This window comes from Lactuca virosa, chromosome 6, assembly GCF_052849685.1.
Source record: "Lactuca virosa cultivar CGN04683 chromosome 6, Lactuca_virosa_CGN04683_v6, whole genome shotgun sequence".
Lineage (NCBI taxonomy): Eukaryota > Viridiplantae > Streptophyta > Magnoliopsida > Asterales > Asteraceae > Lactuca > Lactuca virosa.
Genome location: NC_136431.1, coordinates 81,529,442 through 81,555,083, shown reverse-complemented (window position 1 = coordinate 81,555,083; position 25,642 = coordinate 81,529,442). Strand labels below are relative to the sequence as shown.

The 25,642-nt window shown below is 33.3% G+C and overlaps 2 protein-coding genes across 2 annotated transcripts; both read right to left on the bottom strand.

Moving 5' to 3' along the window:
* Window positions 1-9,411: 9,411 nt before the first annotated feature.
* On the bottom strand, window positions 9,412-10,636 carry LOC145120200 (cyclin-dependent kinases regulatory subunit 1). Its single transcript, XM_079056012.1, has 4 exons — window positions 10,566-10,636; window positions 10,357-10,441; window positions 10,175-10,235; window positions 9,412-9,760 (listed from the first exon to the last, which is right to left on the bottom strand). Exons 2-4 carry the CDS (start codon window positions 10,407-10,409, stop codon window positions 9,629-9,631), a joined length of 246 nt encoding a protein of 81 aa, XP_078912138.1. The 5' UTR covers window positions 10,410-10,441; window positions 10,566-10,636; the 3' UTR covers window positions 9,412-9,628.
* Window positions 10,637-17,842: 7,206 nt separating this feature from the next.
* LOC145120017 (uncharacterized) lies at window positions 17,843-23,302 on the bottom strand. Its single transcript, XM_079055804.1, has 16 exons — window positions 22,430-23,302; window positions 22,239-22,325; window positions 21,948-22,152; window positions 21,720-21,852; window positions 21,483-21,575; window positions 21,315-21,396; window positions 21,161-21,220; window positions 20,810-20,862; window positions 20,554-20,720; window positions 20,187-20,476; window positions 18,938-19,240; window positions 18,788-18,855; window positions 18,655-18,711; window positions 18,478-18,571; window positions 18,256-18,396; window positions 17,843-18,174 (listed from the first exon to the last, which is right to left on the bottom strand). Exons 1-16 carry the CDS (start codon window positions 23,033-23,035, stop codon window positions 18,094-18,096), a joined length of 2,520 nt encoding a protein of 839 aa, XP_078911930.1. The 5' UTR covers window positions 23,036-23,302; the 3' UTR covers window positions 17,843-18,093.
* Between the last annotated feature and the right edge of the window lie 2,340 nt (window positions 23,303-25,642).

The following is a 25,642-nucleotide window of genomic DNA, read 5'->3' as shown; positions in this document are numbered from 1 at the left end:
CCATTCCCATTCGGCATCGCTTCCAACAATTAGCACACAAACAGACTCAAGGTGTTGTTGCTGCAGAATTCTTCGAAAGGGCTGCAACGAGAACTGCATTCTCAGACAAAAAAAGCCTTTGTGCCATCGAAAGTGCTCAAGCTCAAGCCAATGCCACTTTGTTCGTTGCCAAATTTTTCGGCCGTGCCGGCCTTATGTCCTTCCTCTCCCCCGTCCCTGAGCACCAACGACCTGGTAAATATCATCACAACATCTTCAATCTGTCTATTTATCTCATACCTTCTTACAAGTCATACTGTTTGAGGTTTTGGTTGATTAATATTTTGATATATAATACGACTTGATTGTTTATCTGTTTAATTGTGTACGTTCAGGTTTATTTCAGTCTTTACTGTTCGAAGCCTGTGGCCGGACGGTGAATCCAGTGAACGGAGCAATCGGACTGCTGTGGACAAGAAACTGGCACGTCTGTGAATCAGATGTAGAGACAGTGCCTGAGCTATTTTCATTTGGATCTACTCAAGTGAGATAAAGATAACCGATACAGGTAACAATGATTATACTTTAACTCTTTTTTCTTAAACCCTAATTGATGAAGCAACCTATTTTAATGGATGTTAAGTTTTGATGAGTTGTACACTCCCTTAAATTCGCATCAGAAGAACAATGAGGATATTTGTTTTTTTTATACTTTAAGCTTTTGATTCTCTATTATTTATATATGTGTGCACAAAAGGTGTTTGTGGAAATGCCTGAAAGAGAATCTGGCCATGTTGTATGTATTCTGTCAAAACTCTCAGAATGCTTATTATTCTGTGACAATTTGATTTCAATATTCTTATTTGTCAAGATAGGGAAAGTAAAAAACATTGTTAGATAGGAAAATTAAAAAACATTCTGGTAGAATATTCAAATTCTTTAAGAATATTCAAAAACATTCTCTATTATATCGTTTCCGATAGAATATGTTACAAATTCTTTAAGAATATTCAAAACCATTCTGCAAGAATAGTTTATTCTGTAAGAATATTTATTGCTGTATTCTATTATAATGCATTGAATTGTTTAATTTTTGAAAATTGATTATCTTTTCTTTGTGGATTTAGGTTTTGAAGAGGCTAACATTGATGTGGAGAATGAAGAAAACATATAGAACGAGAGTGTATCATACCAGAATGTGTTATGCTACAATGTATAAAGTGTTGCTTAAAAATAATATTCTTTCAGAATAAATTAGTGTTTTTGTTAGATTTTGATGTTTTTTTTATATTATATTTCAGAATGTTGTTATTATTCAATGAATCACAATCATACAATGTAATTATTTGTTATATTATTAGTTCAAGAATTGATTTGTGTATTCTTTCATAATGTATTTACTAGTTTATGGTTGGCATTCTGCCATTCTGACAGAATAAAATCGAAAAATATATTTACTAGTATATGGTTGGCATTCTATCATTCTCACAGAATAAAATCGGATTTTTAAATTTGAATTAATTTAAAATATTCAGATTTTTAAAAAATAAAGGAATTAATCATCCCTAAAAATCTGAAAATTTTCTTTTTTAATATAGGTTAATTGACTAAAATGCCCTTATGTTGAAATTTGTGAGATTATATTGTACATGTTATCATATTCTACTATCATAGACCCTCAGATCATGACCTTTGATTATATTCCATCCGATGGTCCAGATCTGTACATTCTGGCACACAGTAGTTAGTATAAACAAAATAACCTAACCCTATATATATATATATATATATATATATATATATATATATATATATATATATATAGAGAGAGAGAGAGCAATGTGGATTGACATATATATATATATATATATATATATATATATATATATATATATATATATATATATATGAAGAATTTTTTGTTTTTCATATAACCTAAACCTATATGGGAAGGGTTATTTGGAAAACAAAAAACCCTAAAAATTATAAAAATGCATAAAAAAAATACCAAGACATCACAAATCTTTTTTTTGAATTTTTTATCAAAAAATCGCAGCATTTTTTACAATTTCGCTGAAAAAAAATAAAAAAATCAATATATTTTTTTTTTTTGTAAAAAAAAAAAAATTTTCAAAATTTTTTTTCAGCGATTTTGACCTAAAAGTTGCGATTTTTTGATAAAAAAATTCAAAAAAAAGTTTTGTGATTTCTAAGTATTTTTTTATGCATTTTAATGATTTTTAGGGTTTTTTTTAGGGTTTTTTGTTTTCCATAGAACCTAAACCTATATATATATATATATATATATATATATATATATATATATAGAGAGAGAGAGAGAGAGAGTTATGTTCCAATGAAAACATTTTTCCCGTGAGAACATTTGAGAACATTTTTTAGGCTATGAGTTCAAAAAATTTAGACTATTAAACACGAGCCGCTTTCTTTTTTCTTTCTACTCGTCGACACAACGTCCTATTTTTGCCTCTACCCTCTCTGATCTTCAACAATCAATCTACCTTGCCCCGATCTGCAACGACATTTTCATCTTCGCTAGTTTCACCGAAGACCCCTATCTCCAGGTTGTATTCTTCATGAAATCAGATACCTGTATCGATTATCATAGATGTAGATGTTAAGTTTTCTGATGCTATGGATGAATGACGTTGGATTCTGTTATGATTTTAATGCTGGATTTTGATTTGATTTTCATGTTGGATTTTGATTTGATTTCACCATCACCATCAACGAAGCTCATCTTTAACTATCACTTCTGCAAGTCACAATCTACTGTGAAGTTAATGTCTACAAACACATTCTATGAGAGCTTCCAGGTAGTATTTTTTTCAAGTCTTTACATCTGCGTTTTTCAACCTAATTTGACTCAATTTATCATGAAATTCATGAAATTAAGCTTATAATGAACGACTAATTGAGTGTCTAATACTTGATTTAACATAAGAAGACGTTTTATTTGAAAAATTCTGGTATCTTTTCCTGTTGTTGATGGATTATGAACTTGCTTGTTCATTTGCTTGCTTTTGTGAGGAATTATGTGTACAGTTAGATTGTTTTTAATGAAAACAGTAAGTTATATTGTTTTTTTTTATTGAAAATAGTAAGTTCTAGGGGATGGATTGGATTCTATTAGAGAGTTGATTATCATTGTAGGATTTCATGCACACAAGGTGTTTGTCATATTGTCTGAAAGAACCCAATAAGTGTAAAAGTAGCCTTTTATGTGAAAATCCTTAACTTTGAACCCTTATCAAGCTAAGCATTAAGGCCCTTATGTTAAATTAAATTTCAAATCTCAATAGACTAATAAGTAACCAACAATCATGTTAAAAGTGATAAACTTAAGGCTTAACCATTAAGTACTTAATAGAACACCAAAAGTGATTTAAAAGCTATTATGATCAATTTTCCCAAATCTGTCCTCCAACTTCTAAAATTCGTGCAAGTCATTAGGAACACCTAAAAATCATGAGACTTGTTTTTCTGGAAATATTATTGTGTCTAGTTTCTTCAAACTTTGAATCACATTTCGAAATTCCAAATCCTTGAGGGGTAAAATTGGCAATCTTCTCAGTTTGGTCCATGTTGTCACAAATTTCATGCATTGTCTTCAAAAAATCATAATAAAATCATCAGAACTCCAAATGACAAAATTCCAAAGCCTATAGTTAGATATGGATTTATAGTTTCCCACATATAAAGGGTTTGATGTAATTCTTAGTATATTGGTACAGTTTATTCCAATAGTGTTGAGTGGTCCAGAATGTGACAGCTTAAAGTTACTAACTTGTAAATTTAATATAAAATCAACCAAAAATCATTAGAACGAGATCTTTATATTTCTGAAAAGATAAAAGAGGGAACTTTACCATTATTATTTTATCGAAATTTAATAATGGGTTGAAAGGTAAGAAAACAGATCCCAAAAGAGCACTACAATCAAAGAGAAAATAAGAAAATATATACATAAGTTTTATAAGAGTAATACAACAAAGCACAAGCTAAATAATGTTATGATTGTTGTGTAGGTTCTCAGAAAGGAAAGGATCCATCTTGCTCATGCTAGCTGATTTTCAAGTTCAAGGAGGCGAGTTACACTAACTCTCCTATTATGTAGGCATTACTTGTTTTATGATATTGTTTACGTTTACCCTAATCCGGTAGAGTGAACAAGGAAAGGCAAAATGTAGTTTGTTTTTTAGTGTGAAATGAAGACAAGATTCATTTCCACGTTCTCGATTCGTTAATTGTTCTCATGTATGAAATCACATGCGATTATATGATCTAATCACATATGACTTATATGCACAAGATTCATTTTTGTGTTTTCGATTCAATAATTGTTCTTTGTCCATATTAATCATATGTGATTAAATATATAAAATGACATATGATTAAATATATGATAACAACTATTGAATTGAGAATGCGAATTTGAATATTATTCACATAAATCATATGTGATTAGATACGTATAATCACATGTGATTAAATACACGAGAACAACTATTGAATCGAGAACACAAAAATGAATATTGTCCACATAAATCATATGCGATTAGATACATATAATAACATGTGATTATGTGTATCTAATCACATATGATATATGTGGCTAAGATTCATTTTTGCATTCTTGATTTAATAATTGTCTTTTTTCCACTTTAATCATATGTGATTAATTACATTTAATCAGATGTGATTATATGTTTCTTATCACATATGATTTTATTTGGAAAAAATGAATCTTGTCTATATAAATCATATGTGATTAGATACATACAATCACATGTGATTATATACATGATAAAAAATATTGAACCAAGAACACAAAAACAAATCATTATCCAAAATAATCATATGTGATTAAATACATCTAATCACATGTGATTATATGAATCTAATCACATATGATTTATGTGGACACAATTCATTTTCGCTTTGTTGATTGAATAGTTGTTCTCATGTATTTTATCACATGTGATTATATGTTTAATCGCATGTGATTAAGTGCATGAGCACAACTATTGAATCAAGAAGGCAAAAATGAATCTTGTCCACCTCAAATCTATGTGATTATATACATATAATCGCATGTGATTAAATACACAAAAGCAATTATTCAATCGAAACCGCAAAAATAAATATTGTCTACATAAATAATATTTGATTAAATACATATAATCATATGTGATTATATGTATCTAATCACATATGATGTATATGGACAAAAAATAATGATGTCTATATAAATCATATGTGATTAGATACATATAATCACATAAGATTATATACACGAGAACAACTATTGAATCGAGAACACAAAGATAAATATTGTCCACATATATCATATGTGATTAAATGCATATAATCACATGTGATTACATATATCTAATCACATAGAATTTATGTGGAAAATATTTATTTTGGCGTTCTCGATTCAGTTGTTGTTCTTGTGTATTTAATTACATGAGATTATATGTATCTAATCATATATGATTTATATGGAGAATATTCGCTTTCACATTCTCGTTCAATAGTTGTTCTTGTACATTTAGTCACATATAATTTATGTACACAAGATTTATTTTCGCATTTTCGATTCAACAGTTTTTGTTTTTCCACATTAATCATATGTGATTAAATACATACAATCACATATGATTAAATACATGAGAAAAATATTGAATAAAAATGTGAAAACGAATACTATCAATATAAATCATATGTGATTTGATACATATAATCACATATGATTAAGTACATGAGTATTGAATTGAGAAAGAAATAATGAAATTTGTCCAAATAAATAATATGTGATTGGGTACATATAATCATATGTGATTATATGTATTTAATCACATATGATTTATGTGGACAATATTCGTTTTCACGTTCTCAATTCAATAATGGTTTTTTGTCCATTTTATTCGTATTTGATTAAATACATTTAATCACTTGTGATTAAATACACGAGAACAACTATTGAATCAAGAACGCGAAAACGAATCTTGTCCATATAAATCATATGTGATTAAATAAATATAATCACATGTGACTAAATACACATGTGCTTATATGTATCTAATCACGTATGTTTTATGTAGACATGATTTATTTTTGTATTCTTAATTCAATAGTTGTTCTTTTACCACATTAATCATATGTGATTAAATTGATATATGATTTATGTGGAAAGTATTCATTTTTGTGTTCTCGACTCTATAGTTGTTCTTGTATATTTGATAATATGTTAATATATGTATCTAATCACATATTATTTATATAGACAAGATCGATTCAATTTTGTCCATATAAATCACATATGATTAGATACTTATAATCACATGTGATTAAATACGTGAGAAATTATTGAATCTAAAACTTGATAGTGAATTTTGTCCATATAAATCCTATGTAATTAGATACATTTAATCATATGTGATTATATACATGAGAATAATTATTGAATCAAGAACGCGAAAATATTTTTTTTTCTACATAAATCATATGTGATTAAATACATTTAATCACATGTGATTAAATACATGAGACTAAATATTGAGTCGAAAACATGAAAATGAACATTGTCCATATAAGTCATATATGACTAAATACATATAATCACATGTGATTAAATACACGACACCAACTATTGAATGAAAAACGAGAAATGAATATTGTCCACATAAATCATATATGATTAAATACATATAATCACATGTGATTATACGTATCTAATCACAAAAGATTTATGTGGACAAAATTCATTCTCGCTTTCTCGATTCAATAGTTTTTTTTGTGTATAATCACATGTGATTATATGTATTTAATCACATATGATTTATATGAAAAAAAAAACGAATCCTGTCCACATTAATCATGTATGATTAAATACATGAGAAAATTATTGAATCGACACAAAAATAAATATTGTCCACATAAATCACATGTGATTAAAAACATAAAAAAATTTGTTGAAGAGAAAATGTGAAAATTAATCTTGTCAATATAAATCATATGTGATTAGATACATCATACATATAATCACATGTGATTAAATATAAGAGAACAACTAACGAATCAACAACGCGAAAATGCATGTTGTTCACATAAATCATATGTGATTAAAACATATAATCAGATGTGATTATATGTCTAATCACATGTGATTTATGTGGATAATATACATTTTTTTTATTCTCGTGTATTTAATCATATGTGATAAAAGGTATCTAATCACATATGATTTATTTAGACAAAAACGAATCGTATCTATGTAAATCATATGCATACATATAATCACATGTGGTGGTGGTGGGTGGGGGTGTTGGTGTTGGTGTTGGTTTCGGGTGGTGGTGGTCTTGGAGAGTGGTGGGTGAGGGTGGTTGTGGCGGGTGATGGTAACGGGTGGTGTAAGTGGGTGGTGGTGGTGATGGGTGGTGGAGGCGGGTGGTGATGGTAGGTGGTGGTGACGGGTGGTAGTGATTGGTGGATAGTGGTGGTTGGTGGTGACGAGTGGTGGTTTTTGTAGGTGGGGGTGGGGCTTGTGGCGGCGGGTGGTGATGATGGGTTGTTGAGGTGGTATGGTTGTGGGTGGTGGTGGTGATAGTGATGGGTAGGTGTGGGTGGTGGTGGTTGGGTGGTGATGATGGTGGGTGGTTGTGGTGGTGGTGGGTGATGGGTGGTGGTGGGTGGTAGGTAGTGATGGGTGGTGGGTAGTGATAGGTGGTGGGTGGTGGTGGGTAGTGATGGTGGGTGGTGGTGGAGGATGGTTGTGATGGGTGGTAAGTAGTGGTGGTAGGCGGTGTTGGTTGGGTGATGATGATGGGTGGTGGAGGTGGATGGTGGTGGTGGTTGGGTGGCAATGGTGATGGTGGAGGTGGGTGGGTGGTGGTAGTGGGTGGTGGTGGGTGGTGGGTAGTGATGGGTGTTGGGTGGTAGTGGGTTGTGATGGGTGGCGGGTGGTGGTGGTTGGGTGGTGATGGTGGGTGGTGATGGTGGTGATGGGTGGTGGTTGTGGTGGGTGGGTGGTGGTAACGGGTAGTGTAAGTGGGTGGTGGTGGTGGGTGGGGGTGGTTGTGACGGTGGTGGTGGTGGTGATGGGTGGTGGAGGCGGGTGGTGATGGTAGGTGGTGGTGACGGGTGGTAGTGATTGGTGAATAATGGTGTTTGGTGGTGACGAGTGGTGGTTTTTGTAGGTGGGGGCGGGGCTTGTGGCGGTTGGTGGTGATGATGGGTGGTGGAGGTGGCGTGGTTATGGTGGTTTTTATGGGTGGTGGTGGAGGTGGGTGGTGGTGGCGGGTGGTGGTGGTTGGGTGGTGATGATGGTGGGTGGTTGTGGTGGTGGTGGGTGATGAGTGGTGGTTGTGGTGGGTGGGTGGGTGGTGGTGGTGGCGGGTGGTGATGGGTGGTGGGTTGTGATAGGTGGTGGGTGTTGGTTGGTGGTGGTGGTAGGTAGGGATGGGTGGTGATGGTGGGTGGTGGTGGAGGGTGGTTGTGATGGGTGGTAAGTAGTGGTGGTAGGTGGTGTTGGTTGGGTGATGATGATGGGTGGTGAAGGTGGGTGGTGGTGGCGGGTGGTAGTGCTTGGGTGGTAATGGTGGTGGTGGGTGGTGGTTATGGTGGGTGGTGGGTAATGATGGGTGGTGGGTAGTGGTGGGTGTTGGGTGGTGGTGGGTAATGATGGGTGTTGGAGGTGGGTGGTGGTGGCGTGCGGTGGTGGTTGGGTGGTGATGGTGGTGGCGGGTGGTGGTTGGTGATGATTGGTGGTGGTAGTGGTGGGTGGGTGGTGGGTGGTGGTGGGTGGTGGTTGTGGTGGGTGGGTAGTGGGTGGTGGTGGTGGTGACAGGTGGTGTGGGTGGTCGTTGGTGGTGGTGGGTGGTGGTTGGTGGTTGGTGGTGGTGGTTTGTGATAGGTGGTGGTGATGGGTGGTAGGTGGTGGTGGGTGGTGAGTGGTGTTAGTTGGTAGGTTTTTTAATTGTTTGTAACAATTTTTTGATTTATATGAATATTATTTTATAATTTTAATTAAAAAAATTGTGTGGTCAAAATTTGTTCTCAAATGTTTTCGCGATAAAAAATGTTCTCGATTGAACGCTCCCATATATATATATATATATATATATATATATATATATATATATATATATATATATATATATATATATGCTACAGTATTAGACGTGGGCGGATTTTTCGGGTCTGGAATGACCGATAACGGACCAAGTGACTAGCTTTAAAAAAAATGGTTATTATTAGTGAAATACCATTGGTTAAATTACTCAATTTCCCAAAAACAAATAGTATATGCATTATTTATTTTTCCAAGTAATCTTCAAGGTTATTTAACAAATAACCAAGTACCTTTCACCAAAGTTAAGGGGACAACGATAACTATTGGGGATATTCCGCTATTAACCAAAGTTTAACTTCATGCCAATTTCACCATTTTAAAGAAAATTAAAAGTTGATCCCGTTACAATAAATTGGCCAAATGTCATCCAATATGGTATTTTAAACCAAACCATCCAAATTTAAAAAAATAATAATAAACGTTTTTGGAATACAAATATCACCCTTAAAATATGACAATCGAATCCAAATAAGATTTTAGTATATATTAAAAATATTAAGCTTGGGTTTCTTGATTCTGCTGGAAATTAAGAGGCCTCCTGAAGAGCATGATGTGTGGCTCTGGTCGATGAACTGCATAGTGCACCCATCCTCGACTCTGTTGCACTCCTATTGCACGCCACTCACCCTATAAATTCATACAAAACCACAAAAAAATACATTAAAAGATTGTTCAATGTTCATTTCCATCTGCAAGTTGGATTTCTGATCACTAAGACACAACTAATGTTTTTATTGCTTCTGGTTGTTGCTTGAATTCCACTATCATTAATTCGCAATAGAGTAAATTCTGGAATATCATGATGGAGAATTCATCTACCATGTACAGATTAGCATGAATGTTGATGAACTTATCTAATACATATCTTAAAATGAAGTTGAGCATTCATAAATCTATTGGAATATATGTCATATGTGTTCAGATCCTACTGCTTTAACTATTTTGTAAAAACTCCTCACTCCATTAAAGTCTGTATAAAATGATTGACGAAAAACCTATGGTTAAACCATGATTCGAATTAAATGATAAGTGATAACATACTTCAGCAAGAAGACGATTCTTCGGAAGAAGCTTTGCAACCTCCGGAGGAAGAACCACATGCCTGAAAAAAGAAAATTACGTATATAAAATTCTTCGGATAACCTTCAAAATCGTAACAGTAGATCTCGCAGAAGAGAGATACAGAGATATTAAAACTGAAAAAAGGAGTAAATAGTATTTACCTATACTCGAAGGTATCATCAAAGTATTTCTCGGAGTACTGGATCTGACCCATTATCGCTTCGATTTCTCAGATTCGACAAAATCCTGAAGAAATTAAGATATTGGTGAGATAGAATCGGAAGGGGATCTGTTTACATGAATCGAAACGTAAGAGAATTAGAGAATTCGAGTAATAAATTGAAACAATTTGGCGAGAACCCTAGTGTACCTTTGAGGAAGGATAGTGGTTATGGTGTGGTGACGCAGAGCGAATATAGAAAGCAAAAGGATGGTCGGGTGGGGCACGACCAATCCAATAAAAATATGAATAAAGTATTTGGAAAATTTGAATTTGGAAATCTCCCGCCTAAGTTAATTATGTTTTTTTTTTTTTTTTTTTTTTAAGAACAACAAATTTACACTACTCCTAAATTACACACCTAATACCACTTATGTCTACAATGAGACTTGAACTCTCAACCTCTAGAAGGGAGGGCAACACCCGGTACCGCTGTTTTGACTAATTTTCAGAGTTATTTAGTAAAATAACCGTTCCTTATATATTATACCCATGTTTTTGGTCCTAACTAACATTTTGTGCACGAATTATTATCGCGACTCATAAATAGAAGACAATATGTCTCCACATATAAAAGGACATTCATGTATATATTATGTCGTTCATGCTAACAACAGTCAATAATCAAAGTAACTTTGTGCCTCATGATCATCAGTTCAAGAATATATATTGTGATGCAAGTAAGTGGTCGGTAATTCTTTATTGTTAGTACTTTTAACAATAAACAACGGTTCAATAACATATTTGCAGTTCAATAACATATTTGTAGGTATGTTTTGGCATTTTAGGTGATTTCGTATCGATGTTAAATATGTTTATATAAGCCTACCTTAACAATGTTCTAACTAACGATAGAGTAGTGTTTATAAAAATTTAATATGTAAACAATGAACATGCTTGCAAGTTTTTACACAGGACTACGAGTGTGTGTTTATCATATTGGTATGTGAATGAGTAACATGCTCGATGAGTGTTTTAAATGATTCGCGTCGCGAAGGTTACATATGTGTGAGTGTGAAATTGTATCTTCATGAATGTTTCAATATCAAGCTATATATATTCTAAAATAATAATTCAATCAGAGTTAGGGTTATTATCATACCCTATTAACCATCAAGGGAAATGTGCAGCTTTTTGAAGAAATAAGAGAGAAGTTGTATCCTTCTCTCGCACGTACGACCCATTTTATGATTTCATGTTTCGGGGCATGAGATGCACATTTCTTAGATTTTGTGTGACCATGTTAATGGTGTGTTGTTGTTTCATGGTGTAGGATATGAGATGTGTTTTGGGTGTGAAGAGTTTTTCCTTACCTTTGGGTTACGATTGGGGGAGTATTGCATTTGTTGATGAGGATGTTATTAGCGAGTTTAGGACCCGTTGTTTCCCCCGCGTTGGCTACTTCTAATATGTTATATATTAGCCATTTACATGGTTTGATTAGCAGCCCAATGTTTTATGAAATATAAGACAAAATTATGTTGTTTACGTCTTATTTACATTTTGGAGCAGGTAGTTATGGAATTTACCATGGTTTAAAGTTAAACCATGGTGTATGTTCGTTCTCGACGATTTATAGGCATGGAACGTGTATTATAAAGCAAAAATAAATAAATAAATAAAAATTGTAACCATGATTTGTTTTATCATAATAAACTATTTATTGTTAAGATACCCACGGGGATTATATATGTGAAATTATACATACACTCAGTTGTGTTCAACGGTTATTAGGTCGGAGAAGTAGAAAGATAAAACGAAGTCCAAGTGACTTACTATCGTTTCGCTTCAAAGGTCTTCCTTCATATAACTTATTTGGTTTATTTAAATTCAGGGTATTTCTATTGTACAATGTTAGTATTTCATTTCTTACCTATTCTTTTATATTTGTAGTGTTTCTATGGTAAAATGCATTGATGCGGTTGTTGCCAGTTTTTTAGTATCCTTTATGTTCCAGTGGTACAATACCAATAGGAGTGATTTGGTTGTTACATGTTCCCTTTGTGTTTATGACATTTCTAGGATACATTGCGAGTGACTCATGTGTTTCCTTTTTTTTTTTTGTAAATCTTTTATGTTACATCGCGAGTAATTCAGGTATTACCTATTTCTTTTTCTTTGTGACACCATTATGGTATTTTCTTATAAGTGACTCAATCATATATACTCCTCTTAAACTTCAAAATATCATATTGGCCCAGCTTAATTTCTAAATATCATATTTACCCTTCATAAACCTTCAAAATATCATATTTGCCCAAATCCTTTTTTATAATATTTTTAATATTTTATTTTTTATACCTTAGAATTATTATAATAATTAAAAAACTTAACTATATTATCCTTACGTCTATGATAATGGAATGTGAACTTCTAAATTGTTGGAATGTCGCACTCTTGACAAACAAAAAGATTCATCTTCAAGCCTCTCTATAGAATGTATATTTTGATTGTTTAGTTTTTGTTGTTGTTGATTATTATCATGTTGTAGATGGAGGATATTTTAGATATTACCATTGATATTGTGATGTTTAAAAAGTACATATACGATATTTTGATATTTAAGATGGGCATATATGATATTTTGATGTTTAAAAATGACATATATGATATTTAGAAATTTTATGAAGGGTAAATATGATATTTAGAAATTTTATGAAGGGTTAATATGATATTTAGAAATTAAGTTGGGTAAATATGATATTTTGATGTTTAAGAAAGGCATATATGAAATTCTCCCTTGTTAAGTTGCTTGTTTGATGCAACAAATTATGTTATACTGATATTTTAAATGTATTGAAAATAGCTTATTGGCCACTTATAGTGTTAAAAACATTCACAGTTGTCGACCTATGTTTTGCATAAAACAACCGACACATCATCTTTTTACCAACTTTAACGATTAACCTCTTTCAAAAATATATATATAAATAGTAACTAAGTTATCCTCATATATCTAAAATATTTTATATATATATATATATATATATATATATATATATATATATATATATATATATATCCCTCATTTAATTTGTTTTCTGTTAAGTCTAATCATAATTTAACACAAGTATTTTTAATAAGTAATATTACAATATATTTATACTTAAATAGTTAAAAATATTTCAATACGCCACTATTAAAAGAATATATTTCAATACAACTCTGATATAAAATATGAAAAGAAAAAAAAATACATTATAGTTATAAAAATAAATAGAGCATTAAAACTGCACACGCCAACTTATTTCAAAAAAAAAACAAAACAAAACAAAAACAAAAAAAACTTTTACTTTGGCATGTTTATTAATAGTGCTTTCGAGTAAGAAAGGAAAATGGATAATGACTTGATAGGGTAAGTTACTTTTTTAAATGTACACATTTAGTTCTTTTTTTGTAAATTAAACCCTTATACTTTATTAATATGTACACAATAGGTCATTTTGACCGGATTCTATAGGTTTTGCTGATGTAGAAGCACACGTGGCACTAAAAACAACTGCTTAACAATTAATTAGCTTAGTCACTCATTATAAACGAATGTTAACATCCAAAATCAGGAGGAATCACCTTCAAACTCGAACAAGAGAAGTGGGGAATTCGTAGAAGAAGAAAGAAGATGTCGAGTGGCTCAAGAATCTCCACAGGTTCAAGCAATCACAAAGTAGATAAGGAAGTCCTCTGTGATTGTGAACTTCCTTCAAGAATTCGTACCTCCAAGACCAAAGATAACCCTGGAAAGAAATTCCGAGTGTGCCCTAACTCATTGGTAAATACCTAAATTGATTTTATTTGTCAAATTGCATCAATTTTCTTCTTCTTACCTTCTATGTTGTTGATTTTATTACTACAGAAACCAGGGAAAAAGTGTAAATTTTGGGAATGGATTGATGAAGAACCTGAGAATATGATGCCCATTGCAGAAGATACTCTTTCAGATGTTGCAGATTATCTTATACAAGTTTTAGAGGATGTGGCATCTGTTAGAGAAGAAGTGAAACAGTTGAAGAGTATGATTTGTGTACTGATTCTGCTGGTCATTGTTAAGGTATTGTTTTGGGGTTGAAGATATGCTTCTGGAGGTTTTAGGGGATTTTGATGTAATAGACTTGTTGTGTAATTCTTATTTATGTAATGTATGTTGATGTACTTTATGTTTATGTAATGGTAAAGTTTATTGCTATCATGTATGGATGTTGATGTAATTAATTCAGTCAAATGGAGGTAAAACCAAGACAAATTACAGGAAATATTTTTTTATAGACAATTGAATGTAAAGACAAATAAAAGTGGCTGACAAAAGGCATCAAGCCATTTAATAATTACAAAAGATAAGCCCACCAGGAGGGGTAATACAATAATTTAGTTCAAAAGACAAGTACATCAAAAGTAAACAACTAGTAGGGGTAATATAGTAATTAAGTTCAAAAGATTACCCCACAGTACATCAAAATATATATATATATATATATATATATATATATATCACATGCATTACCCCACTACACCAAAACCTAATTACTCTAAGGTCACAGGTTTGTCTTGGCTGCATCCAGTTCCATCCTTGAGTTTAACATTTTTCTGAAGACCAATTTCTGTGATTCTTTCTGAAAACTTTCTCACCCTACCAGCATCATTCAAAGGAACCTTCTTCATATGACTTCTCTTCACAGGAGCCTTCTTCACAGGAGTTCTCTTGACAGGAGCTGGAGTTGATTGACTTGGACCTGCTGTGCTTGAAGCTGGAGTTGATTGACTTGGACCTATTGTGCTTGGAGCTGGAGTTGGCTTACTTGGGCATGTGGCTTTGTTGTGGCCAGTTTGGTGGCAAATGGTACATCTTAGAGGAATGTCTGCCCTTGACACAGTATGCCTTGTGTGGCCACTTAGCTCTCATTCTGCCTGATCTCTTTTCCTTTTGACACATGGCCCGCCAGGTAACCTCCTCTTTAATGGAGGCAAAATAGTATGAAGTCCTTCAACATGTGGCCACTCAGAGTTGTCATTGAGTGGGTGGATGTTATACTTATAGCTATTAAGGAAAGAGGCTTTAGTATAGGACTTTGATACAAAAGCCTCCACATCTAGGTTCAATGATGAAATTGCTGATATCGCATGTACACATGGAATGCCTGTGAGTTGCCAGCTTCTGCATCCACATGCCCTCTGATTCAGATCAACAGCATACCTCTCATTTCCTGAGAACACTTCAAATTCTTTGTAGCCACTCACATAAGGTACCCAAAATCTGTCAATATACAAGAAGATAGTCAGTTACCTTCATAAACCAATGTATAACTAATGAAATTGTTACTAACCTTTGCAATTCTTTCAAATCCTCTATCTCCATTATGGTACTTGGGCCTATGTCCAAATCCCAACTCAAACCATTTTGCTTCTGCATCCATAACCTCTGTATTGCCCAACATCTTATGTCCTCGAACATTGTTATCAATGGTTTCCTTCACAGCACAAAATGGTTTAAAGTATTGTTCTCCTTTAATTTTTTTGTGGAAATTAGCTAGAATGTGTCTAGCACATAATCTATGCTCCACATCAGGAAGTCTTTCCTTCACAGCTTCAAATAATCCCTGATTCAAACAATTAAATGATTAGTTAATTAAATGATCAAAACAATTAAAGTTAATTGAAAAAAATAGAATGATTACCTTGTGGCCATCTGAGGGGATTGTAATGTCATGACCATTCCCCCCCTCCAATGTCTTCCATCAGGTTGTCCAAAAACCATTTCCATGTCCTTTTGTTCTCAACATTGACTACTGCCCAAGCCAAGGGATATATGTTATTATTAGCATCTCTACCCACTGCTGATAGGAGCTCCCCTCTACAAACACCCTTAAGAAAGCAACCATCAACCCCAATTACCTTTCTGCATCCATCTAACTACCCATCCACAACACCTTTAAAGCTAACATAAAACCTATCAAACACCACAGTATTATCAGGTTGTGGCTCCAAGAACACCTCAACATGTGAACCTGGATTAGCCCTTTTGATTTCAGGTGCATAATCCCACAATCTTGCATAATGTTCTTTCAAACTTCCCTCAACTTCAGACAATGCTAACTTTTTTGCATTCCTACACTGCCCAACACTCACATTAATGTTGTATCTCTTAGATACTAGGGCTTTCATTTTCCTCAAACTCAGTTTAGGACTCTCCAAAACATCATCCACAAATTGTTTCCCTATCCACTTATATGTTACAATTGACCCAAGTTTGAATGCCCTAGAGCACTTGTGCTCTGTTATAAGAGACTTAATCTGAAAAGTGTGTTCCTCTTTCATCTAGGAAGGCATACAATCTAAAAGGGCATGTTAGATTCTTTCCTTTACAACATCTAACTTGCAACCTACTATTGTCATTCTTTTCATACCACAGATCATAACCATTTGCTACAGCATAGCAACTAAGAGAGTATTTAAGTTCAGCAGTAGTAGAGTATTTCATACCTAATCGAGGCTTCATCTCATTCCATTCCTGAGTATGATCATGTCTTGGGTAGATAGGTCGTATTGCATTATGATCTTCTTGAACCAAGTCATCATTCTGTATTGGACAAAGTTTGTTGAGGAAATGATCATTGAAGTTTCTTTTGAGAGATATAACTTCATCGTCCTCTACATGTTCAGCTTTCAGACCATCTTCTAAAATGGAGTCAACATCATCAATAGAAACCAAATCTTCATCTTCAAGGACTGCTTCTTCCTCCTGAATCCAATCAAACAAAGGTTCATGATAATGATCCACATACACATCCAATCTCTTCTTTTCATTCATATCTTCAAGAAACTCGTTAAAATCGCGGTCATTCTGAATAGCATGTAATCCCTCCGACAACCTCACTTCATGTGGACAGTAATACACATCTCTGCATCTTTCGTTAGTAAGCTTTTCAAGAAAGGGGATGAAATCAGGGAAGTTCATCTTGTTTACAGTCGTGTATGGCACAAAGGCTTTTACTCCATTAAAATACATCAATATGGTAGGTGTGAACACCCCATTATAGTGTACATCTACGATTGTATCTACATCTTCTGCCATTGTTGATGGTGATTGTGAGTCAAGAAATTTGAGGGATTATCGGGTGAGTGAATGGAGAAATAGCTGATTAAATGAGCCCTAATTGTCATTTCATTGTGGTGTAATTTAACAATATCCACGTAAGGTGACATGTGGATGCTACCTGGTTATTTCATTTCAAAAAAATAAAATAAAAATCGTATATAACGGGTAAACCGGCTATAGCCAATCAAAATGATTGCATAATTACAAAAAATCGGATATAAGGGTTTAATTTACAAAAAAAAAATAAGGACTAAATGTGTACATTTCAAAAAGTAACTTACCCTATCAAATATTATCCCAAAGGAAAATCTAGGAGGGAAAACATGGGTCTTTCAGATTATATAAAAACCGTTATCACCATACAAAAACTCCAAAACAAAATATATATAGATCTTCCAAAATTGCCCATTTTAATTGGACTATGACAAAACCAGAAAACCAAAAAAAAAAAAACACCACCACCATCTTCTGTACCAATATAAGGGAATAATAATATTTGCTACCACTATAATTTTCCATATAATAATAACAATAATATCACCCCAAAAAACTTCACTATCTATCCACCAACCAACAACTGCCACATGTTCATTCCTTCTGAACAGGTTTGTAAAGCATCGAGGTTCCTTGAAACACCATCAGCTGATACTTCCTTCTATACTGCTTCAACTGCATCATTCAATTCATACAAGTATAAATATAAATATAAATATAAATTATTATATTTAACAATAATACAACAGAGTAGACCTCTGAATCAGGCATTTTCTGAAACCCGAACTTATTAATCCATATGGATTCAGCCTCATCAGCGGCAGGAAGTGCTAGAATTTTCACATTTAGTGAAGCTAAAAGTTGTTCAATGCAAGAAAACAGAGCTTGAAAATAACCCTACATATACAAAACCAACATTTTAAATTAATAAATAAATATAATATAATATATATACTCATCAAATTTATGCTCTCTCACCAATCCTTGACATTCGCTACTTGTTGCCACTAAAGGTAATTCGGCTACTTCCTCCCCAAATATACGAAAAATGCCAGCAGATACCACCGTTGAGCTGCACATTTTTATAATTTTATAGATTTTTATAAAAAAACATATAAGTTTTTAAAAAATAATAAGAGATGGCTATGGTCTCACTTGACTGTCAATATAGCACAGTACATCCCTCCATAATCCTGTTGTTTTAAGCTTCTTCTGTAATTTGGAAAAAAAAAAGATTTTGATTAATAAAAAATATTCACTTAACTAAAAAACAAAATCAATGAATTACCCATAAACCATGTGGGGAATCAAATCGAGACGGCTGGTGGTGGAATCAGCAATTGGATCAAACCGATCCTATAATTAGTTATTAAAAAAAAAACTGTTAATAATAATTTATAAAAAAACTGTTAATATTAATTATGGATTAATTACTGACATGGAAAATGGCGACTGCTTTGGATAGCAAAACTCTTGTGTCATCAGAACCCATTTTGCCACATAAAAGCCTCCATCTGATGTCCAGGTCAGCACTGGGTTCTAGGCCTTGTTCGGCTTGCTTCTTTTTTATAGCACCCATGGAAGCTTCCGGAAGCATCTTTTGACCACCAGCCACTAGGCTCTCCAAAGATGCATGAATCTCATTGCAATTGGAACAACAAAACCATTCTCCTTTTGGCAATGCTTTAAGGTTGTCCATCTTATGATCCTTCAAGCACCCAACATGGTACTCTTTCTCACACTATAAAAAAAAAAAAAAAAAAAATCAATTTGTTATAATCTTTAGATAGAAAAACACCATATGAACAAATTATACAAGATAAAGAGTAAATTACATTTTTGGTCCCTAGCTATAGCTGATTATTTCAATTTCGTCCCCAAAATGTTTTCTAGTGTAATTTTGGTCCCTTACTTGAGGTTCTTGTAACATTTTTCGTCCTTGTTCAAAGTAAAATTACTACCCTTGCGACCAAAATTGGAAAAACTAGCTCTACTACAGGACCAAATAGTCATTTTACTTCGAATTGGGACCAAAAAACATTAACGTTACAAAGAACCTCAAATAAGGAGCAAAATTGCAAAATCAGCTATCCTAAGGGACTAAAAATAATCATTTTATTAGAACATAGACCAAAAACATTAAAAGAACCTCAAATAATGACCAAATTAGCAAGAGAAATACCAAATTTGAAAAAAAAAAGCTCTGCTCAATGACCAAAATATTCATTTTACTTAGAACAGGGACCAATAAGGTTACAAGAACCTCAAGTAAGGACCAAAATTGCAAAAATAAGCTATAATCAGCAACTAAAGTATTCATTTTACTTGGAACAGGGACCAAAAAGGTTACAAGAACCTCAGGTAAGGACCAAAATCGCAAGAGAATTGTTTTGGGGACCAAAACTGCAAGAAAATTGTTTTTGGGACCAAAAATGCAAAATTCAGCTACACCCGGGGACCAAAAATAGTCAATTTACTTGGAAAAGAGACCAAAAACTTTACAAGAACCTCAAATAAGAACCAAAACCACAAATTCAGTCATGAATTTGAAGTTGTTTCATATGGGTCAGGGACCATATTTGCAACAAAATGCAAACTTAAAGGTAATACTAAATTTGGACTGAACTTGCAATTTTGGTAAAACACAGGGACCAAAATAGTAATTTACTCTAGATAATAAACAATACCTGATCACATATGATGACAGTTCTAGGGCCGAAGCCAGTCTTGCTAAAATCATGTGCCCTGCATAAAACACAAGCAGGAGCTCCTTTTTTAGCAGGAACACCGGGTTCCCCAGGCTCAAAATTTTCAACAACACGAATGCAACGTTTTATTTCTTCAATTGAATCAATGGCTGAGATTCTTCCAGCAGCAACTGCATTTTCATTTCTTTCAACAAACTTTTCCTTTTGGAACATGTTTTGGCAGTATTTGCAGTACCATGTACCATTTGGAACAGCCTCCGAGATGCACTCTGCAAGTTGGAAAAATTCATAATTCGCAAATTCAACAAAATTAAATTTTTTTTTTAAGAAATAAAGAAAATCAGACCAGTGTGAAAGGCTCTTGGGCAATTATCACAGCATAAAAGTTCGCCTCCATCTGCACAGATGGAGCAGAGGTCATCGTTGTCATCTGCTGAGAATTTTCTGTGTTTTGAGAGTTTGATTGAGAGTTCGTGGAGAGAGATTCCGTTTGATGTGTATATGTGTAAGTAACTGTTGAAAAGAAAGTACATGTGGCGAGATTAGATTGGATGATTGATAGAATAGTGGAATATAGGAAAAGGGTAAAATGAGAAACTCACGGTTTGCGACGTGAAGCCCAACCAGCGTGAGCTTCAAACTGTGAGGGGCTGACCTGATTGTCAAGTAAAGGAAGTTAGTAAAGTGATTCCAAAGAGATAAAAGGGTAAAATGGTAAAAGGGTCATGTTTGATTGGCATGTAGGAATGAAATGAGTTGTTCCATTCCACGATGGAAAGAAGAAGAACTAGTGGCTAAGGAATGAAAATAGTGGATTCCATTCCATCTGATCAGGCAAAAGAAACATGTTTTGTTCATGGGAATCAACCATTCCATTCCTTCTCCAATTCCATCATCATACCAATTACCAAACACTACCTAAGATTTACAATTGAATTTGCACCACCAAATACCTCAGTGTTACAGCAATAGCAAAAGATTCCAGCCCCTTTTTTATAACCCTCCAATAGTTTCTGCCAACCACAAAAAGATGGATTATCAAGAAAGTTGAAATAATAAACATAGATAAAAAAATATATATATCCCATTTATTAAAATATAAATTACCTCCCCACGAGCAAAATAAGATAAGGCTGTTCCATCGGGTAACACATCTTCCTCAAATACCAGTTTGTGCATTCGCAAATCTCTACATATAAAAAATAAAAACAACATTATTTTATAAAGATCTAAAAAAAGAATACAAGAGAAAGTAAAAAAGATAAAACTACTAACTTTCTTGTTAGCCTTCCCTGGCCCTTGCTTCTTCCAGTACTAGTGATGGCTACTCGGGCAGTAGAATGTGGGGCAGATACTGGAGATGCTGACCTGAATATTTTGAGTATACAAATTATAGAATTGAACTACAAAGAAGAAACAGGGTACTTGGCTAAGTGCTACATTTGAGATACAGAAAATAAACAATCCAGTAAATATCTGTGTGCATTCATTAGAGAAGGAGGTTGAGAATACCTGTCTCTACTATTATTAGGTAGCTTAGGGCTACATTGGGTCTGGATCAGGGGAGGAGGTTGAGACTCTTTCAAATCCATGCAGGAATCACACAAAAGCATTGTTTTACCACTGCCTGATTCAGGTATGGACCCTATATGTCATCAAGAGATGAGGCGTTAAGAGATGATCCTATTTTACATGCAAGTGGTATACTCTAGATTACTAGAACATAAATGTATGACTCACCTTTGCAATTTAGACAAAATGTAGGTTTCTCTTCAGATGAACAACCTATTGCCTTTAGAATGGTTTCTTCCAATCCTTCCAATGGAGCAGTTTTACAAGTGTTCAGCACCTCCCTTAGGGTGTTGCCATTACCCAAGTAAATGTACTCTGGTGGCCGCTTATTTGCACTTCCAGCATGCAACTCAAACTGATTAGGAGTGACAACCTACAGTTTAAGATATTACTAATCAGCATTCAAGTATTTCTCTCAAGATATGAACAAGAAAATAGAAATGCATGTAACGAACTCACTTCCTTTCCACCGCATGATTCACAGAAACACAAAATTCCAGCTCCGTTGATTACACCTGGAAGACCTTTTTCTGAATTCCCTCTCACCTGATGAACAGTATGATTGATAAGCCGCGATGAAATGGCAACAAAATGACTAGAATTATGATAGAAGAGGCTTGATTTTCAGTTTATCAGATGTGAATGTTTACCTTTGCGCCACGAACATACCTAACTGGTAATCCTTCGAGCAAACCGGTTTCAAGAAGCTCCTTCAGCTTTGTTGGAAATCTCTTCAGCACAATCTTCTTTGACATTTTTATTTCTAACTTTTTGTCATTGTTGCCATTTGATGGAGTAACAATGGAACTAATCACATTCCCATCCTTCTCTGCAATTTTATCATCCTCGTTGCCGACTGACTTCCCCGGTTTCAAATCAGAACTAATTCTCGTCGACTTTACTGAGTCATCCATTGGCTCTGATTTTACTTCGTTCATTGGTTCAATAACCGCTCGACCGGGATCAACAACGTCACTTTTCGATTCTTCCTCATCCGTATTCGAAATCGTTTCGGTCACTAATTTCTCTGAACAAACCTCGATTTTCTCCTCTTTTCCTTTACCTAGATCGGCAGTTTTTGATTTCTTATTGATAGGTGAAGGCTCCGGCGACATCTGCGGCCTCCGAGCGCGCGTCCGACCACAGAATCCATAATTTTCCGACTGAGATTTCATAGCGAATGCAAATTCGCGTTTCAAACCAGGACGAATCGATGATAAAAACACGTATTCTTCACCGTCTGTTCCGTTTGCCATTGTAACAGAAAATAATTACAAATTTAAGAATAGAAATAGCAAATCTTTCGGAGAGATTTGTTTTACAGCTGTATTCACAGCGAAAGCCCTAAAATTTTCGATTAAAGGCCAAAAACACCGATTTCTATGGAAGAATCGATGAACACGAAATACTATTTTTGGTATTTGGGATTTTAGATTCGATTCTGAATTATAATTTTGTAAGGGTTTGTGTGTAGATAGAAAGGGGATTGAAGCTAGAGAGGAGAGAGATATTTAGAGGGATGCATGCTTGTTCATACACCCTTTGGGTGAAAATAGGAAGCCCCACCAGAAACTTCTTGCAAAGGACGATACTACCCTTTTATTTCTCTTTCAGTCCCTTGAGATTTGGTTTATTTGCTATTGTTTTACTATTAAGTTATGAGTTGCATCCTTAAATTTCACCTCGATCCAAGTTTAGTCCTCTGTTTTATAAATGATATCTTTTGTTTTTGGAGCATTTCTTTGTATAATCCAGAAAATTAACAAGTTAAATGAGTTAAGTAACGGATCAAAATAAGTTAAAGTAATTTAGAATGTAATTCATAAGTATATTTTTATTATTTGTTTTATGTCTTATTGGGTTTAAATCCATGGCCTTTAATCGTTGGGATAAACTTCAAATATTAGATAGACACGGTTAAACTTGTTTTGCAATTTCCATGTTATTGTTTTCATTTTGCAAATGGTTTTTTCAATCATTAGATAGTGTTAATCAATTTTATATAGACTCTGATTCAATTAGTTATCGGATATTCGAAATTATACTCATATAACTATCAAAATGTATGTCATTATATCTGTCATTATATTATTTATATTATGGACATAATAGTTAGATAGTAATATGAAAGGAAGTTGGGAGATATGTGTGTTGTCTCTAATTTTTATATGGAGGTTATGTATTTCGGCAAGGATTTTATTTGTATTTGACATTTTAATTGTTACATTTTTACTTTAAAATATTCCTTTTATTGTTATAATGTTAGGTGTTATTTGTTTTTTTGAAGCGAAAATTCGTAAAGTCTGCGGACCACCTCTGCAATCCTCTGTAGCAGAAGAGATGGAACAAACGACTGCAGCTCATAATAAGAAGCATGTTTGTTTTTTAACATTTGCAGACTGCTGCAGTAAACTGAAATTTAAATAAATTAATTTTATAAACTGAAAATAGTTTTCAACACCTAAATTTAAATAATTCTAGTCTTAAAACATTAAAAGAATATTAAAAAGAACATGTAAAAAAACAAAAATATAAAACTTTTTTTAAAAAAAAACTTATAAAAATATAAAAGAAGCTAACAGCTTTTATTCTAGAAAAAAACTAATTTTAAAAAACAAAAAAAGAAAATAATAATAAAAATTAAGAAAGAATTGCAAACGATGTCTACAAAGTTCGTAAAAAATTACACACGTTAAAAAAGATGAAATTGAAACTGGAAATATTATTAACAAAAATGGTAAAAAAATTTTAAAAAAATTAAAGTTTTTTTTTTTAAATCAAGTTAAAAAAATTGTGGAATCTATAATAAGAAATTGTATCAAATCCATAAATAAGAGTTTAAAAAAATCTAAGTTTTTTAAAAAAATAAAAGTTAAAAAAAAAAGTTATACCAAAATTCTAAAAAAAAAAAACACTTCAAAAAAATGAAAGCTGAAGAGGTTTGAAGAGGCAAGTCAAATGTTGCGCCACACGGCACACGCGCAGAGGTTTTGCAGTCTGAAGTCTTCCAAAAAACAAACTGCTGCGAGAGAGAAAGTGTTGTGCGTGTGCTGCGCCGCGCAGCAGAAAGTGGTTTGAAGATGTTTTTTTAAAAAAACAAACAGCACCTTAATGTCACCGTATTTTATTTTATTATATATACTGTTGGCCAAAAAAACCTCAAATGTTATGGCCTTATATTATTATTTTTTCACATTGAAACTAGCAATATGCAAGAATAAAAAAAAAGATAAATAATAATAATAATAATAATAATAATAATAATAATAATAATAATAATGCAACTAACCAATTTACTTCACTCTAAACATAATGTTGCAATCAAGTCTCACATTCTCACTCACTGGCCAATAAACCTAATAGCTACATAGCAATAAACAACTAATGTATCCAACATAAATCAAGTTACTAAATGGTACACATATGAAATTTGTTGGACCGACCTTTTATATCTAAAATGCTTATGATATGCACATTTAACCCGAATGATATTTAGGGTTATATTTGAACTTATTGATCATAGATTAATACCGAATATTCACAATGTTTGTGTAAGCTTAAGATTCCGTTTTAATCCTCTTCAACTATTTACAAAAATAAAAACAACACAAATGATACCTATTTTTGTTTCACCTTATATTATCAAAAAGTATAAATACAACCCTAAACAAAAGAAAACTCTTCATTCTAGTCCTCAAATAATAATCAAAAGAGGGGTCGAGTCCTTGTGGCAATGTGGCTTATGGAAAGAAGCAGTGGAGCCTAGGGGCACTTTAGTCGTTTAACAACTAAAGTGTGGAGTGGCCCTTTTTAACTAATTTAATTAATTTTTGTTTACTTTATTTATATCAAAGTATTCGAGA

Coding starts and splice junctions, on each gene's coding strand:
- LOC145120200 (XM_079056012.1), bottom strand. CDS start 10,409: ATGGGTCAGATCCAGTACTCCGAGAAATACTTTGATGATACCTTCGAG. Junction 10,236..10,356: donor GATGATACCTTCGAGTATAG/GTAAATACTATT, acceptor TTCTTTTTTCAG/GCATGTGGTTCTTCCTCCGG. Junction 9,761..10,174: donor AGAATCGTCTTCTTGCTGAA/GTATGTTATCAC, acceptor ATGAATTTATAG/GGTGAGTGGCGTGCAATAGG.
- LOC145120017 (XM_079055804.1), bottom strand. CDS start 23,035: ATGGCAAACGGAACAGACGGTGAAGAATACGTGTTTTTATCATCGATT. Junction 22,326..22,429: donor GGTATGTTCGTGGCGCAAAG/GTAAACATTCAC, acceptor ACTGTTCATCAG/GTGAGAGGGAATTCAGAAAA. Junction 18,572..18,654: donor TGTGCTATATTGACAGTCAA/GTGAGACCATAG, acceptor AAAAATGTGCAG/CTCAACGGTGGTATCTGCTG.